At 37.2% G+C, this 16,737-nt stretch overlaps 1 protein-coding gene across 8 annotated transcripts in view; it reads right to left on the reverse strand.

Annotated features, from left to right (window-relative positions):
- Nucleotides 1–9,400: 9,400 nt before the first annotated feature.
- The window catches only part of THUMPD2 (THUMP domain 2 tRNA and snRNA guanosine methyltransferase), a 41,938-nt gene continuing 34,601 nt past the window's right edge, over nucleotides 9,401–16,737 (reverse strand). For 5 of the 8 annotated variants that reach the window (XM_077134057.1, XM_077134055.1, XM_077134054.1 and 2 more), the window contains 2 exons: nucleotides 15,833–15,941; nucleotides 9,401–10,280 (listed from right to left, as the gene is read on the reverse strand). In XM_077134057.1, the coding sequence (XP_076990172.1) occupies nucleotides 9,959–10,280; nucleotides 15,833–15,941 (431 nt within the window). In that variant the 3' untranslated portion in view covers nucleotides 9,401–9,958. Of the gene's footprint in view, nucleotides 10,281–11,704; nucleotides 11,942–15,832; nucleotides 15,942–16,737 lie in introns of those variants that run through there. The other 3 variants (XR_013164209.1, XR_013164208.1, XM_077134059.1) reach the window with 3 other exon arrangements.

Raw genomic sequence — 16,737 nt, forward strand, 5'->3', positions numbered from 1 at the left:
CTTGGGTTGTTTCCATTTTTTTCGCAACTGTGAACAACATCACGATGAACATCAGTGTGCAAAAGTCTGTTTGAGTCTGTTTTCAGATCTGGGTATATCCTGAGCAGTGGGTTTGCCGGGTAATAAAGAACTCTATACTTAGCTTTCTAAGGATGTGCCAAACCATCCTCCACAATGCCTGTATCATTTTACATTCCCACCAGCCACAAGTAAGTGTTCCAATTTCTCCACATGGTCTCCAAAACTAGTAGTTTCTTATTTGTTTAATACCGACCATTCTAGTAGATGTGAGATGATATCTCACTGTGGTTTTGATTTCCATTTCCCTAGTAGCTAGTAAAGATGAGCATCTTTTCATATGCTTTTTAGTCATTTGTATTTCCTCTTTGGAAAAGTGTCTGTTCATGTTTTTTTCCTATTTAAAAAAATTGGGTTATTTGTCTTTTGATTGTTGAGTTGTAAGATTTCCTTATATATTCTGGCTACCAAATCCTTATTGGATATGTGGTTTCCAAATATTTTCTCCCATTAAGTTGGCTGCCTTTTCACCCTTTTGACAAAGTCCTTTGAAGCTTAGAAGTATTCATTTTTGAGGAGATCCCGTTTATCTATTTTTTTTCTTTCATTTCTTGTACTTTGAATGTAAGATATAAGAAACTACTGCCTATCACTAGATCTTGAAGATGTTTCCCTACATTTTCTTTTAGGGTTTTATGGTATGGCTCCTATTTTGAGGTCTTTATCTATTTTGCGTTAATTTTTATATAGGGTGTGAGACAGGGGTCCTCTTTCACTCTTTTGAATATGGATATCCAGTTCTCCCAGCACCAGTTATTGAAGAGAATGTTCTCTTGGGAGGTGTTCTAGTTTGCTAGCTGCTAGAATGCAACACACCAGAGATGGATTGGCTTTTAATAAAAGGAAATTTATTTTGTTAGTCCTTCAGAGGAAAGGCAGCTAACTTCCAACTGAGGTTCTTTCTTATGTGGGAAGGCACAGGATTGGTCTCTGCTGGCCTTCTCTCCAGGCTTCTGGGTTCCAACAACTTTCCCTGGGGTGACTTCTTTCTGCATCTCCAAAGGCCTGGGCTGAACTGCAAGTGCTGAGATGAGGTATGCCGAGCTGCCTGGGCTGTAATACCTTGAGTCTCTCATTTAAGCACCAGCCAATTAACTCAAACATCATTCATTGCAGCAGGCACGCCTCTTAGCCAACTGCAGATGTAATGAGCAACAGATGAGGTTCACATACCATTGGCTCATGTCCACAGCAACAGAACTAGGCACGTTCACCTGGCCAAGTTGACAACTGAATCTAACTACCACAGGAGGCTTGTCAAAATAAATTTGTCATAGATGTGAAGGTCTGTTTCTGAACTCTCAATTAGATTCCACTGCTCAATATGTCTCTCTTTATGCCAGTACTATGCTGTTTTGACCACTTTAGCTTTATAATATGCTTTATACTTCAGAAGTATGAGACCCCACATTGTTCTTTTTCAAGCTATTTTCGCCTATTTGACAGCTCTTACATTTCCAAATACACACACAATTGGGTGTATCACATCTCCATAGAAATAAGCTAATCAAAAGTTTCCACCCCATAATATTGAATCAGGATTAAAATAAATGGCTGCTCCCATAAGATTAGATCAGGCTTAAAACATGGCTTTTCTGTGTTTCATAATAGATTCAAACTGGCGTACTACCCCTAAACAACAGGTTTGCCCCCGCCCCAAAATTGGATTAGGAAAGAGAACATGGCTTTTCTGGGATACGTAACAATTTCAAACCAGCACATGGAGATATCTTATGTTGCCATGTAGAAGACACCAATCCCTTTACCCATTTTAAAAAGGGGTTGTCTTTTTATTGTTGAAGTGTAGGATTTCTTTATATACTGGATATGTGGTTTCCAAATATTTTCTCCCATTGAATAGTTTGTCTTTTTACTTTCATGATAATGTCCTTTCCATAAGTTTTAGATTTTGATGAAGTCCCATTTATCTATTTTGTTGTTGTTGTTGTTGCTTGTGTTTTGGATGTAAGGTCTAAGAAACCATTACCTAACACAAGGTCCTGAAGATGCTTCCCTGCATTTTCATCTAAGAATATTATAGCTCTGTTTCTTATATTTAGGTCTATGATCCATTTTGAGTTGATTTTTGCATATGGTGTAAGGTAAGGGTTCTCCATTTTTGCATGTGGCCATCTGATTTTCCTATCACCATTTGTTGAAGAAACCATTCTCTCTCCAGTAAATGCACTTGGAACCCTTGTTAAAAATCAGTTGGCCATAAATGCTAGGGTTGATTTCTGAGCTCTCAGTCAATTGCATTGGTCTATAAGGCTGTCCTTGTCCCAGTACCAAGCTGTTTTGATTCCTATGGCTTTATAATAAATTTAGATCAGGAAGTGTGACTCCTCAAACTTGATTCTACTTTTTCAAGATGACTTTGTCTATTCAGGGCCGCTTACCCTTCCACATAAATTTAATGATTGGCTTTTCCATTTCTGCAAAGAAAGTTGTTGGAATTTTAATTGGGATTGTGTTTTATCTGTAAATTGCTTTGGGTAGAATAGACATTTAAAAAATATTTAATCTTCCAATCCATGAACATAGAATATCTTTCCATTTATCTAGGTCTTCTCTGATTTCTTTCAGTCATGCCTTACAATTTTCTGTTGTACAAGTCCTTTACATCCTTGTTTAAATTTATTCCTAGATATTTGGTTCTTTTAACTCCTATTGTAAATGGATTTTTTTCTCGATTTCTTCTTCTGTTTGATCATTACTAACGTGTAGAAACACTACTGGTTTTCTTTATGTTGCTCTTGTACCCCACCACTTTGCTGAATTTATTAATTCCAGTAGCTTTGTTGTGGATTTTCAGGATTTTCTGTACATGGGATCATGTCATCTGCAAATAGAGAAAGTTTTACTTCTTTCTTTCTGATTTGGATGCTTTTTATTTCATTTTCTTGCCTGATTCCCCTAGCTAGAATTTCTAGCACAATATTGAATAACAGTGATGACAGTGGGCATCCTTGTCTTGCTCCTGATCCTAGAGGGAAAGCTTTCAGTTTCTCACCATTGAATATGATGTTAGTTATGGGTTTTTCTTAGATGTCCTTTATTGTGTTGAGGAAGTTTCCTTTTTATTCCTAGTTTTGTAAGTGTCCTTGCTGTTTTATAGTTTAATTTCTTTTTCCCAGAGATGAGTTTTCTTCAGTCTTTAAAGGTCTCAGTTTCTTACATGGGCTTTGGAGTAGGTCATGTAGCAGCATCTACAGGTATACATCAGGGTGGGAGTGTTTAATCCTTCTCAGCTTTATAAGACTGGTTTCTGACAGCCTTGCTGTGAATGGCACAACTTATGCAGTAATGTAGTTTCACTTACAGCTTTAGGAAGCACATAGACATCAATGACACTTGCTTTTGAAATGTCCCTGATGGTCTTGAGTTATGAACCGTTAATGACCTTATCCTTGGGCAAGCAGAGGAGTGTGTAGCAAATAGGCTGCATGTGGCCATGGCCAAGGAACCATTGTTCCTTCTTTTCTTCATCTTGGAAGTGAACACATCCAAGCTTTCTAAATGTTTTTTCAAGGAGTGGTGGATCTTGTCAAATGCCTTATCTGTATCAATTGAGATGATCATGTGGTTTTTATTCCTTTGTTGTGTTGTAAATGTAGTTTTTTTTACATTTATTGGTTTTCTTATGTTGAACCTCTCCTGTGATAAATCCCACTTGATCATGGTATATAATTACTTTAATGTGCTGTTGGATTCAGTTTGTCAGTATTTTGTTGGAGATTTTTGCATCTATATGCATAAGGGATATTGGTTTGGTTTTCTTGTGGCATCTTTATTTTACTTTGATATGAGGGTAATGTTGTCTTGATAGAATGAATTAGGGAGTATTTTCTCCCCTTCAATTTTTTTGAAGACTTGGACAAAATAGACGTTAATTTTTCTTGGAATGTTTGGTAAAATATACCTGTGAAGACATCTGATCTTGGACTTTTCTTTGCTGGGAGATTTTTGATTACTGAATGTGCCAGTTTGAAAGGATCATGTACCCTAGAAAAGCCATGTTTTAATCTTGATCCATCATGTGGAGGCAGCCATTTCTTTTAATCCCTATGCAGCACTGTAGGTTGAAAACTTGATTAGATTGCCTCCATGGAGATGTGACTCATCCAGTTTTGGGTATTAACCTTTGACTAGAGGGAAATGTGACTCTACCCATTCCAGGTAGGTCTTAATAACTTTACTGGAATCCTTTAAAAGAGGAAACATTTTTGGAGAGAGTTTGAGAATGATGAGAGAGCCATGAGATGCACGAGAGCCGACACAGCCAGAGACTTTTGGAGATGAAAAATGGATACACACCCAGAAGAGCTTCATGAAACAAGGAGCCTACAGTGAATGCTAGCAGACGTCGCCATGTTAGCCATGTACCTTTCCATTTGACAGAGAAACCCTGAACTTCATCAGTCTTCTTGAACCAAGGTATCTTTCCCTGGATGTCTTAGATTGGACATTTCTATAGCTTTGATTTAATTTGGACATCAGCACGAGCTTAGAACTGTAAACTTGCAATGTAATAAATTCCCCTTTTTAAAAGCTGTTCTGTTTCTGGTATATTGCATTCCAGCAGCTAGAAAACTAGAACACTGATTCAATCTACTTACAAGTTATTGGTCTGTCTAGATCTATTTCTTTCTGAGACAGTGTAGGTAAGTCTGTGTGTTTCTAGGAAGTTGTCCATTTCACACAGGTTATTCAATTTGTTGGTGTACAGTTTATAGTATCCTCTTATAGTCCTTTTTATTTTTGTGGGGTTGGTAGTAATGTCCCCCTTTCATTTCTAATTTTAGTTGTGTCCTCCTCTTTTTTTGCTTTGTCAGTCTAGCTGAAGGTTTGTTGATTTTATTGATCTTTTCAAAGAGCCAACTTTTGGTTTTATTGATTCTCTGTATTCTTTTATTCTCTATCTCATTTATCTCTGCTCTAATTTTTACTTCCTTCCTTCTGCCTGCTTTGGATTTAGTTTTTCTTTTTTTCCTAGATCCTCTAGTTTTGAGGTCAAGTCTCTGAGTTGAGCCCTTTCAATTTTAATGTAACCATGTAAAGCTATAAATTTCCTTTGCAGTATCCCGTACATTTTGATATGTTGTGTTTGTATTTGCCTCAGGATATTTCCTAACTTCCCTTATGATTTCTTCTTTGACTCAATTTCCACCTATTTGTGAATTTTACATTCCTCCCTTCATTACATTGTTGGAAAAGATATATTGTATGATTTCAATATTTTTGAATTTGAAACTTGTTTTGTGACCTAACATACATATTGTCTGTCCTGGAGAATAATCCATCTGAAAAGACGAGGATGTATATTTTGCTGCTGTTGGGCAAAGTGTTCTACATATGTCTTTTAGATCCAGCTAATTTAGAGTATTGTGAAGTCCTCTGTTGTTTTATTGATCTTCTATCTATATGTCCTACCCACTACTGAATTTTTTGTGTTGAAATCTCCTATTAATGTAGAACCATCTATTTCTTCAAAACCTGTCAATTTGTTTCACATTCTTTGGAGCTTCTTTGGGGGCATATATATTGTCTTGTTGAATTAACCCCTTTATCAATATATAGTGACCCTCTTTGTCCATTGTAACAGTTTTTGACTTAAAGTCTATTTTTTTCTGATATTAGTATAGCCACCCTAATTCTGTTTGGGTTACTACTTGCATAGTATATATATTTTATATATTTTCCATCCTTATACTTTCAACCTCCAACTGTTTTTTTTTTTTTTTTTTTAACTCTTCTGCTACTACTACTGTGGGGCAAGCTACCATTTTTTCTTGCCTAAATTACTGCAAACAGTTCTCTACTGGTCTCTTTATTTCCACCCTTGCCTGTCCACAATTGATTCACAATATATCATTAACTGATTCTGTAAAATATGTTGGATTATATCACGTTTCAAACTCCCCAGTGGTTTTGAGTAAAATTCAAAGTCCTCAGAATAGTCTTCAAGGCCTTATATAATCTAACCCCCACCCTACCCACTCCCTCTCTAATCTAATATCCTCCCATTCCCTGCTCCTCTCACCCCAGCCACACTGGCCTCTCTGCTGTTCCTCAAAACATCAGGCACATTCCTGCCTTAGGCCCTTTGAAATGGCTGTTCTTTCTGCCTCAGACATTCTTCTATCTCCTTTAAATATTTGCTCAAATAATAACTGAAGCCTGACCTATTTGAAAGTGCCTCTTTTTCCCCATCCTGTACTGCCAAATCCCTTTACACTGCTTTACTTTTCCTCTCTTATATTTTCTAACCAACAAAGTAATTTTTTTTTATGCATCCCCCTACTGGAATGTTTACATCCTCTGAGGTCAGGGATCTTTGGTTCACTGCTATACCCCATGTGCCTAGAACAGTGTTGCGACGCATGGTAGGTGTGCAGAAAATATTTGTTGCAGGAATTAAGTCATAGGCTCAGGGTCCTACTGGGCTTACTGTGAGTTGGATGTAGGTTAGAATTCCTTGTATCACCTGAGCCCTACTAGCTCCCTTCTGATCCGTGGGCTGCAGTGGCACTCAGGTTTCCTCAGGAGTAGAACTGGTTTAAAGTCGATGTTAATCAGCCCTTGAAAAGTCTGGGCATTTCCCTTTCCTCAGCACACTGTTATCCTGGTAAATGGTTACCAGGTCTTTTTTGAAGTAGGGTGGGAGAGCACCTTTCCACAAAGGTATCTAGCTGCCCCTTCATTCAAGGGTCTCCAGGATGTGAAATGATTCAGGTCTGGGAACTGGGCAATTGGTTATGCCTTTATAGTATTTCACGTTAGACCCCTATTTGCCAGATTTAAAGTTATTTTTTGGCTATGTATATCAAATAGGATTTTAGTAGACCTTCCATCTACTAAATTAGGGGAATCTTAAGATAGCATGCTCAGTTAGCCTTGGTTCAAGACCTCTGAACTCGAGACCTTTCTGATCACCCCTTTGGCCGTGCTGCCTACTAAGGTCTTCACACTTACCTTGTCTGGTGTTCAAGTGCTGGTTCTTGGCCTCTTCCACTCAGGGATCTTATCTTCCCTATCGAGATCAGGAAGTGTTGGCCACCACTGAGTTCAGGTTTCAGTCAACCAACTGACCAGGCTCTTAGAACCCCTCAACTGTTCTTCCTTGCACATTAAATCCAGTATCTTTGGTAAGTTTGCCCACTTGATCTAAAATCTTATTTCTCTCGATGTGACAGTATCCATTTTCTCATTCGATGGAACTGTCATATGTATTACCAATGTTATAGAATTCTTCTGATGTGCAAGCCCTTTCCTGCTTAGTCCTTAAGGATTGCTAGGCTCTGACAGTCCTAGAAGCAATGAGGGGTAGAAGAATAGGGCAGGGGAAAATTGGCTTCCCTTGCAAGATGTGTTAGTAAGCTTCCAGAATATGATTTTCCAGAACTGGAATAGCTAAAGGTGAATTTAATAAGTTACAAGTTTACAGTTTGTTCTAGTTTGCTAGTGGCCGGATGCAATATATACCAGAAATGGAATGGCTTTTAAAAGCGGGAATTTAATAAGCTGTTAGTTTACAGTTCTAAGACCATTTAGCACTTAAAGCACATCTATAAAAATGTCCAAATAAAGGTAGCAACAAGAAGTTACCTGTCCTCAAGAAAGGCAGATGAAGTTCAGGGTTTTTCTCTCAACTGGAAAGGCACATGGCAAACACAGTGATGTCGGCTAGCTTTCTCTTTGGGCTTCTTGTTTCATAAAGCTCCCTGGCAACATATTCCTTTGTCATCTCCAAAGGTCTCTGGCAGCCTGGGCTCTCTGCTTCATGGCTGATTAAAAAATGCTTGCTTCTTTTAAAGATTCCAACAAACTAATCAAGATCCATCTAGAATGGGTGGAGTCACATCTCCCTCTATTCAAAAGTTAATACCCACAATTGGGTGAGTTACTTCTCCATGGATATAATCTAACTAAATTTCCAACATACAGTACTGAATAGGGTTTAAGAGAAACAGTTTCTTCCATGAAATTGGATTAGGATTAAAGCATGGCTTTTCTAGGGTGCATAATCCTTTTGAACTAGCACACAGTTCAAAGAAAGTGAAAGTGTCCAAATTAAGGCACCAAGATGATACCTTCATTCAAGAAAGGCTGATGGGTCAGGAACACCCCTGTTAGCTAGGTAGTCATGTGATTGGCATCTGCTGGTCCCTTGCTCCTGGGCTCTGTTGATTTCAGCCTTTGTTCCTGTGGGGGTTCCTCACTTTATTTCTCCAGGGCTGGCTTTAATTTCTTGGCTTCTCTTTGCTCTCCCTAGGTTCTGGCTTGTTTAACATCTCATGGCAATGTCTGCCGGGCTCCAAGCATCTCCAAAGATCTGTGTCTCTGTTCTCTGAAGTAACCATTCTCCAAGCATCTACATCTACTCTCTCTGTCAGCTCTGCCATTTCTCCAAAATGGTTCCTCTTTTAAAGGATTCTGGTAAACTAATGAAGACTGAACTGGAATGGGTAGAGTCACAACAATCTAATCAAAGCCCACACCTACAACTGGGGGCCTCACACCTCCACTGAGATAATCTAATCAAGTTTCTAGCCTACAGTACTGAATAGGGATAAAAAGAAATGGCTGCTCCCACAAGACTCAATCAGGATTAAAACATGGCTTTTCTAGGGTACATAATACTTTAAAAACAGCATACAGGGTAATGCTAGGTATCCTCAGGATCTTGAAGTCTCATCAGTTAAAGAAGCAAGAGCTGTTTTTGCTGGCAAAGGAGGCTTAGTGGGGTTTGAAATATTCTGAGTCATTTGAATCCGTCTGTGTCTTCCTTCCAATTCTCAGGGCCTCATTTCTTCCTAACCAAATACTGTTACCTAGGAGACCTAGCTAGGCTGTGAATTCAACTTATATAATTTAGCATCCCATAGGTTCAAAGTCTGAGTTAGTTTTCAGCGACCTCAGTCCTTTGGTTATCATTGGTATAAGGTTCCTTTAGCACAGTCATAAGAAAGTCCTGGTTCTCCTACCATGCCTCAAACCATCGTTTCTCAACGTTGGCACTAGTGACGTTTGGATCAGGTAATTCTCTGTTAGAAGGGGCTGTCCTTTGCACTGTATGATGTTTATTAGCATCCCCAGCTTCTACCCTCTAGATGTCAATAGTATCTCCTCCCTGCCTTCTGTTGAAACAACAAAAATGTCTGCAGGCACTGCCAAACATCCCTGGATGCAAAATCACCCCTGTTGTTCATAAAGTAGCCTGAAGGTTGAGCCATTATATCAAGCTGCTGAAAAAAAAATTTAAGTCAAAACATTCTCACCAACTTACTAATACAAGGAGTACATTTAATTTCTATAAATATGAGTGAGGTGACAATTTATTAATGATTTTGGGGAAGAAAACAAACTTTATTTCCCATCATGTTAAAAGATATTAGCTTAATTCATATTACTTTTATTCCCACTGATGTTTTATGTAACATGTAAATTGTAAAATGTATTGCAAATAATAATTTTCATTCCAATGGGGAAGAAAATTACAGATTGAAAAAAATGTAGCTTATTATCAAAAGAAGTTATACAAAGGTTTATACATTTAAAAAAATTTGATTAAAATATTATCACCAATATTGTGTGGATTGTGCTATACTTTCAATGTGAACCCCTGAAAACTTTTTAGTAGTTGAAGCTTCTGCCTTAGAAACAACACATAGGTGAGCAGATCATTTTCATTTAACAGAATATTTGTCAGAAACATTATCAAACAAACTTACTAAAACCCTGCAGACAGAGCCAGATGTCCTAAGGGGAATTTGGTCACTTAGAACTCTAGGGCACCCAAAATCCTACAGACAACAATCTTTTACTGCTGTAGAATTAAACTATAAGGACTTGAACCTGACTTACAGAAGTAGGCCTTCTATACTCTAGAAGAGTGTGACTTCTTGTATTTACATATAAATGCACCTGTTTTTCCAAGGCTAACTTTGTAGCATTCTACTGGCACCAAGGTGCCAAATGGTAGCATTTTGTCTAAGCACTTCTGATTACTGGCTTGTGATGAGGACACTGTCTCTGCAAGGCCCCTTTTCTCTTCAGGACTCCAGCACTTGTTCATTTCAAGTTCATCTGTGTGGCTGCTCCTGGAATCCAAGGGGACACTGTTCTCTTCACAATCTCTAACGCGCAAGTAGTGATCTTCACTAAGCAAGAGTACAATGGTTCCGCCAACATGAAGCACTCTGTGATTAAAAAAACAGTAATTGCTGTATCACTAGCTTTTTAGATGACAAACAATCCCACTTTATTTAAAATATTTGGTGTGTTTTTAATTAGAGATTAAATTTTATCTATTTAAATACAAGGCTTTTGATAATTAGGGAGTATCTTTCATAATGCATATTCATTATAGTAATTACGGAATTGCTAGTACAAATCTGTTTTAATTATCTATTTTTACTCTACTTAAAAGGCAAGGCTCAAAGTAATTGGCAGTCACGTTCTAATAAATGATCGTAACAAAGAAAAAGGCGTGACAGAATCCTAAAGGAATAGCATGTATTAAAGGATGCTGGTAGAAGAAAGTCACCAGGAAAGATTTAGGACATGAACCAAAGACCTTGACATGTCAGCTTTTGAGAAGAATCCATTCTCTCAATCATTCAACCAAAGTCTGGATAGCATTTATGCGGAAAATGTGGTAACAGGCAATCTGGTGAATTGTTAAGAGTACAGAACAGTGGGAGAAAAAGACAAGAGTTAAATTAAGAAGTGTGATAAATGCACAGTCAAAGCAAGTTTGTGGAGCTATGGGAACCCGGTAGGTGGGTCCCAAACCCAGGCACAGGAGAGTGGGAAGAATTTCCTGGAGGATGAGCTAACCATATTATGGGTTAAAAGACAGGAAGGAGTGAGTTAGGCAAAGCAACAGTTAGGAACAAGGGAGAGATAGAGAATGAGAAAGCAGAAAAGACAGGAAGAAGTGAAGAGGAGGTGGTGGCACTGAAAATAGTTCAGCATGGTGGGAGATAGGGAAAGAAGGTTGGAATGTTAGGAATGTATGGAGGTACATAAAGAACACATAAGTGTGGATTCCAACAGACAGCTGGGGAATGGAAAAGACCAGGTCTGTAGACAAGAGATATAAAGGCTTGATTTATGATCATGAAAGATGAGATCATCTGAGGTGATAGCACAGAATGAGAAGGGGAAAAAGCTAAGGAGCAGAAACAACATCTAGGGCGAAACAGAGGAGGAGAGCCCAGGAAACAGATATCATGGGACAGAATCTGTGAAACAGTGATGGAAGCCAAGCAAGAAGGGAATAGTCTCAACAGTGATAAATGCTATAGGACCAACAAGTGACCACAGGATTATGAAGTTAATAGAGAACCTTGGGACTCAGTTGAGGGCAATCTCAGTTGAGGGCGAGGTGGGCACTGGTCTGCAGGAGTTAAGGGAGGACTGAAAGGTAAAGAAGCAGAGATGTCAAGTGTAGGATATTCTTTCAAGGAGTTCAGGTATATAGGAAAGTAAACAGGGGTGCAGCTAAAGGATCAAGAGTCAGGGCATGATGCCATGCCCATCAAAAATATAAACTTTTTCTCACCTAAATCCATTAGCAAACAGATAAATTCATCTACTTCTTTCCATCCTCATATCTTGCCTGGACTACTTGCAATGATCTCCTGACAGGTCTTGTTTCCCTTCTTGTGCTCTTTCCACTCTCTACATAGAAGTCAAAACTGCTACTTCTCCAGTTGCTTTCACTGTCCTTGCCTGCCCTCTTCACTGCAAGAATCTCAGGGCTAACACAGAGCTTGGGACAGGCAAGACTTCCAAAGGCATGTGGGGAAAGGATGACGACTGAATGTCCTGGAAAGACAGAGGAGCCATGAAGAGGCTGAAGGTAAGAGTGAGAAGTGAGCAGAGTAAGATCCTTGAAGAGGTGGGAACTCAGAGGATAAAGCCTGGGCTGGAAGAGAACAATCTTTCCCACTCAAAGAGGCCAGGGCGGGATGAGGACAGAAGGGATTGAGTATCAGGGAATAGAATAAGAAAAGAGTGTAACAACACATGAATTTCTAAACACATGAAATATATGTGTTTAGAATATATATGAATTATATATATGAAATTATATAATTAAAGTAACAAGATAAAACTTTTTTACCTACTGAATTAACAAAGATGAAAAGGACTGATATAGGATGGCAAGATTATAAGAAAATAGGTACTCTTGATCATGGAAATTGGTATAGCTTTCTTTGAGACATTAGTTCAGCAATATATAAAATATGCATAAACATGACCTAGCTAGCAATCATACCTCTAGGAATTTATCCACAGATATAACAGTGGTAAAAGAACGGTGATGATAATGGGGATGACAGCTAATATTTATTTAGCATTTATGTGCCAGGCACTGTTTTAAATGCTTTGTAACATTTGATCTTCAGAGTATGCCCTATCTGTGCCCCATAATTCAGATGAAGAAACTGAGGTACTATGGTTTTAAGTAATTTGGTCATATAGTAAGTTTGAAAAGCTGCACAAGGATGTTCAGGGCATTCGTCTTCATAAAAATGAAAAACTGGGAATTACCTACAATGTTCGTCCATAAGTATGGTTACATAATGATGCATACATACAACACAATACTGCAGCAAATGGAAAATTATAATGTTCATTCTGACAACTGATCTGAAAGGAGATCCATGACAATGTTCAGTGAAAAAAAAGTAGGTTACAATACAATAAATTAAAGTGAGTCTGTGTGTAAATTTATGTAAAATTGAACATGTGTCTATTTGTATAATATTTACATGGAAAGATGTCCAGGACAGACTGATTTTATTTACTGTAAATTTTTTCACACAATGGAGAAAAGAATAACAAAGTAACAATCACCTGAAATCCTGCCACTCATTAACACTTTTGGTAAATGTTGTGCTTTTAGGTATCTTTCCACGTACCATATATACATTTAATTTCTTACTAAGAAAGCTCTTCAGAAAATATAAAATAACATTCCCAACTTGTACACTAGTACAGTGTGAGATATTAAGTATTTCTTGAAAAAAAAAATTCTGTGGTCCATTAGTGGTGGAAACTCTGTTATCAAACAACACAAAAAGGATTTCTCTTTTTCATGTGAACCTGCACGGCTAGTGAGAGACTATACAAATAACCCTAAATTATTTGACCATGGTCTACCATAACCCTTCTGCTCCAGGCAGAGTGCTATATTCGTTGTTCCTTGTACATGCCTTTTGCTTCACTGTTTACTTAAATACTTAACAAAAGATTCATATGAATAAAGCACTGAATAGGGTGGTACAACAGTAGCTCAGTGGCAGAATTCTAGCCTGCCATGCCGGAGACCCGGGTTCATTTCCTGGTGCCTGCCCATGCAAAACAAACAAACAAAAAACCCATGTTTGGTACAGTACAAACTCCAAATCTCAGTGAAATTTGGCTTATTCCATGAAATTATCTAAAGCCTCTTTGTCACTCAGTGACTTCTTCCTTCAAGCTGACCCAGCTGAATTTTTAATTTTGCTCATATGTTTTACATGGTAATATTTGAGAAGAAAGCTCAAAGATCACACTTCTCTGAATTTATTATAATGTTCTGTAGTCATGAAATGGTTACTGCTTGAACAAATTAATGGGGGGAATATTGAGCTGAGAATACATATAGCTCAACTACCAGAGCAATCATCTGTCTATTTGACAATCTCTAATTTTGATATGTTCCTCCTTGAAGGATCCAGTTCCACACTGCACACAGGACAAACTATTTCCACTTCCCTCTTGTATTTTTTTCTTATTTTTCTTGAAAAAAATTCCCTGTCCCATTTAAAATTTAAAGCCTTAAACTATTGGTAAACCATCAGGATGCAAGTTATCTGTACTTATATATCCCTATCTAGCTCCCAAAAGGATTTGAAGTGGCATACACTAAAAAACCATGAGAGCTATTACTTTCTAGGTGCCAAGCATTGCTCCAAGAGTTTTAACTCTACTAAATCCTTAGAACACTATAAGGATTATTTAAAGATGAGGAAAATGAGGCATAAAGTGGTCAGGCAACTGGAACCCAGGTAGTCTGAATTTTTGGCTTTTTATGGTATGAGGTTTTATATAGAACAGCAATACAGCAGAATATAGTGGTTAATAATGTAGACTTTGGGGTCAATCATAAAGCTTGGGGCAGATGGCAGAGAAGCTTGGTTAAAGGAGAAGGAAAGATTCCTTTTATGCAAATACATGCACTAGGAATTGATTCTATTGAGGTCAATTCTAATTATGCAAAAAATCTTGAATACATTCCTGTTTCTAGGTAAATATTTAAATCTAGAACCCCAACAAAATAACTATTAGGAAACTTCAATTTCCTAAGAATAAAAACCAAAACCACCTGAGAGAAAGTCCAGCTGATAAACTTTCACCAGTGCTCAAGATATTGCCTTCCACTAACTTGTGAAGAATTCTAAAATCTGCCCCATTAGATTTTAAGATAGGTTAAGCCATTATCTGTCTGTAAATTTCCAGGTTAAATGGAAGTCACTGTTCACACATATTAGTACCTTATCATAAGCTGATTCATAAATATAGCTGGTAAATGACTTGGGCTTGAGGGCTGTAGTTGCTAATCCTGGCTGTACAACAGAATCACCTTGGGAGCTTTTAAGAAATGCTGACACCCAGGTCCTAGTCCAGACAATTCAATCAGGGGTGGGAGGTGGTGCTGTGGTGGGAGGGAGGTGGAGGACAACAGGCATCAGTGTTTTTTAAAAGACTCAAAATGATCTTACTGTGAAGTAAGGGGTACAAAACCTGCTCAAGAGGAATGTGATGTCAGCAGGAGGGAATGTAGATGCTCAGAAAAGGTCTGAATATAGGTGCAGCTCAGAAAGAGAGAGCTCAGTTGTATAGCAAGAATTAGGTAACTGGACAAACAAGAGAAAGTGCTTAGGAATAACAATATAAGAAGTGTGGGGCACCCAGGTCACAAGTTGGAGGTGAGGTGGCTCTTGGTTGGGTTTACAATTCATGGCAAGCTTTAATTTTCCTTATAAAATACAAGCCTTTCTCCATCCAAAATACATGGCTCATTTTTTTTCAGTTTATATATAGCAGGCTCTTGGATGTTTGTTATCATGCTCTGTCAAATGCCTAGAGACAATTTAACATGAAGTGACCACTTATTCATGTCCACTCATTCTTTCATGCATTTTAGGTTCTCTCCTTTATCAACTTGGAAGGCCAGAAAAATATATCTAGGTCTCCCTAGTTGAGCATCTCAAAGAAAGACTTTCACTAAATTGTATTCCCTAGATCATTACAAAGATTACATTTTATATTTTCATTTCATAACCTATAATGAAGGCACTTTCCAAACTGCATGTTAATGAATGTTCTTAATGTGACTTCTTTTATTGTTTGGTAGCTGTGTGGTTTTGAGAACGCTAACCTCTGTGGACCTCTGTTTCCTTATCTGTAATGTGTAGGGGATAACACATACCTGGCAAGGTTTTTGCCAGGGTTAGAAATAAATAATGTAAGTAACGTAGCACAGTGCCTGAAACATGAAGAAAACTTGCAGCAGAAAATGATCTGGAATGACTATTTCAAATATATACTTCTGATATGAAACCTTAAGAAAATTAAGCTACAAAAACTCTGGGAAATTACTACAACTCAGTTAAACCTTAGCTGAAGAGCTCGGATATATTTTGATTAAATGTGCCATTAACTCAAAATTATGGAAATGAATTCAATAACTTACCTTTCCATTTCCTGTAGAATGTTTTTGATGTCTTTTTCTAACTTAAACTTTTTCCCAAATGGAATATCAGAGATAATATTGTCAACGCTTTCTGAAGGCAATGGCAATTCTGAAATACAGAAATCAGAGAATCCTATTACAGTAAATTTAAATATCTATAACTCAAATAATGTGAAAATTCAAGTACTCAGAATTATTTTTGTATAATATAAACTTTAGAATTGCTAATATTGTTTCTAAGGAATTACAAGATTCTGAATTACTTTCAGAATCACTAAAGGTTTAAGTGGTACACAATTCTGTTCTTTGAAAAAAATTTTTTTTAAAGAAATCAGATATGATAAAATATAAGAATTCTAAACATGTTACATGACTAGAAAGTTGCCATATCCAGGAAGAAACATTGTTGTCTATAAAAACCTTTTACAAAATTATTTTCTACAAATTTCCTTTTCCTTTTTCAGTTATATATAAAATTATGCATGTATGTAAATCTGTTTAAGGGAGAGAATCCACAGCTTTCTTTACATTTTTAGAGGGGACGTGAAAGGGTTAAGGATTTCTACTCAAGTAATAAGACTAGAAAAAAGGCTATAATAATCAATACATTGAATATATAAAAAATTGTTTATTAAATGTAAATTTATCTTAACATTTTCTTTTTAGAAGTTATCATAAGGTAATCTTAACATCCAGATTTTCTGATTATTCTTTCTACTTCCTACTCATTTTATTTCTCACCTACTGTTTAAATTAAGTTAAATATTCAGTAGGTAGAAGATACCCGAATTTTCACTATGAATAGTATCTAATTCTGTTATGTAAATAATTAAATTCTTACTATACTAAGAGGAACTATATATTGTATAAATTTTTGTTGGCAAGAAATTTAAATTCAAAACAAA

This window comes from Tamandua tetradactyla, chromosome 17 (genome assembly GCF_023851605.1).
Source record: "Tamandua tetradactyla isolate mTamTet1 chromosome 17, mTamTet1.pri, whole genome shotgun sequence".
Lineage (NCBI taxonomy): Eukaryota > Metazoa > Chordata > Mammalia > Pilosa > Myrmecophagidae > Tamandua > Tamandua tetradactyla.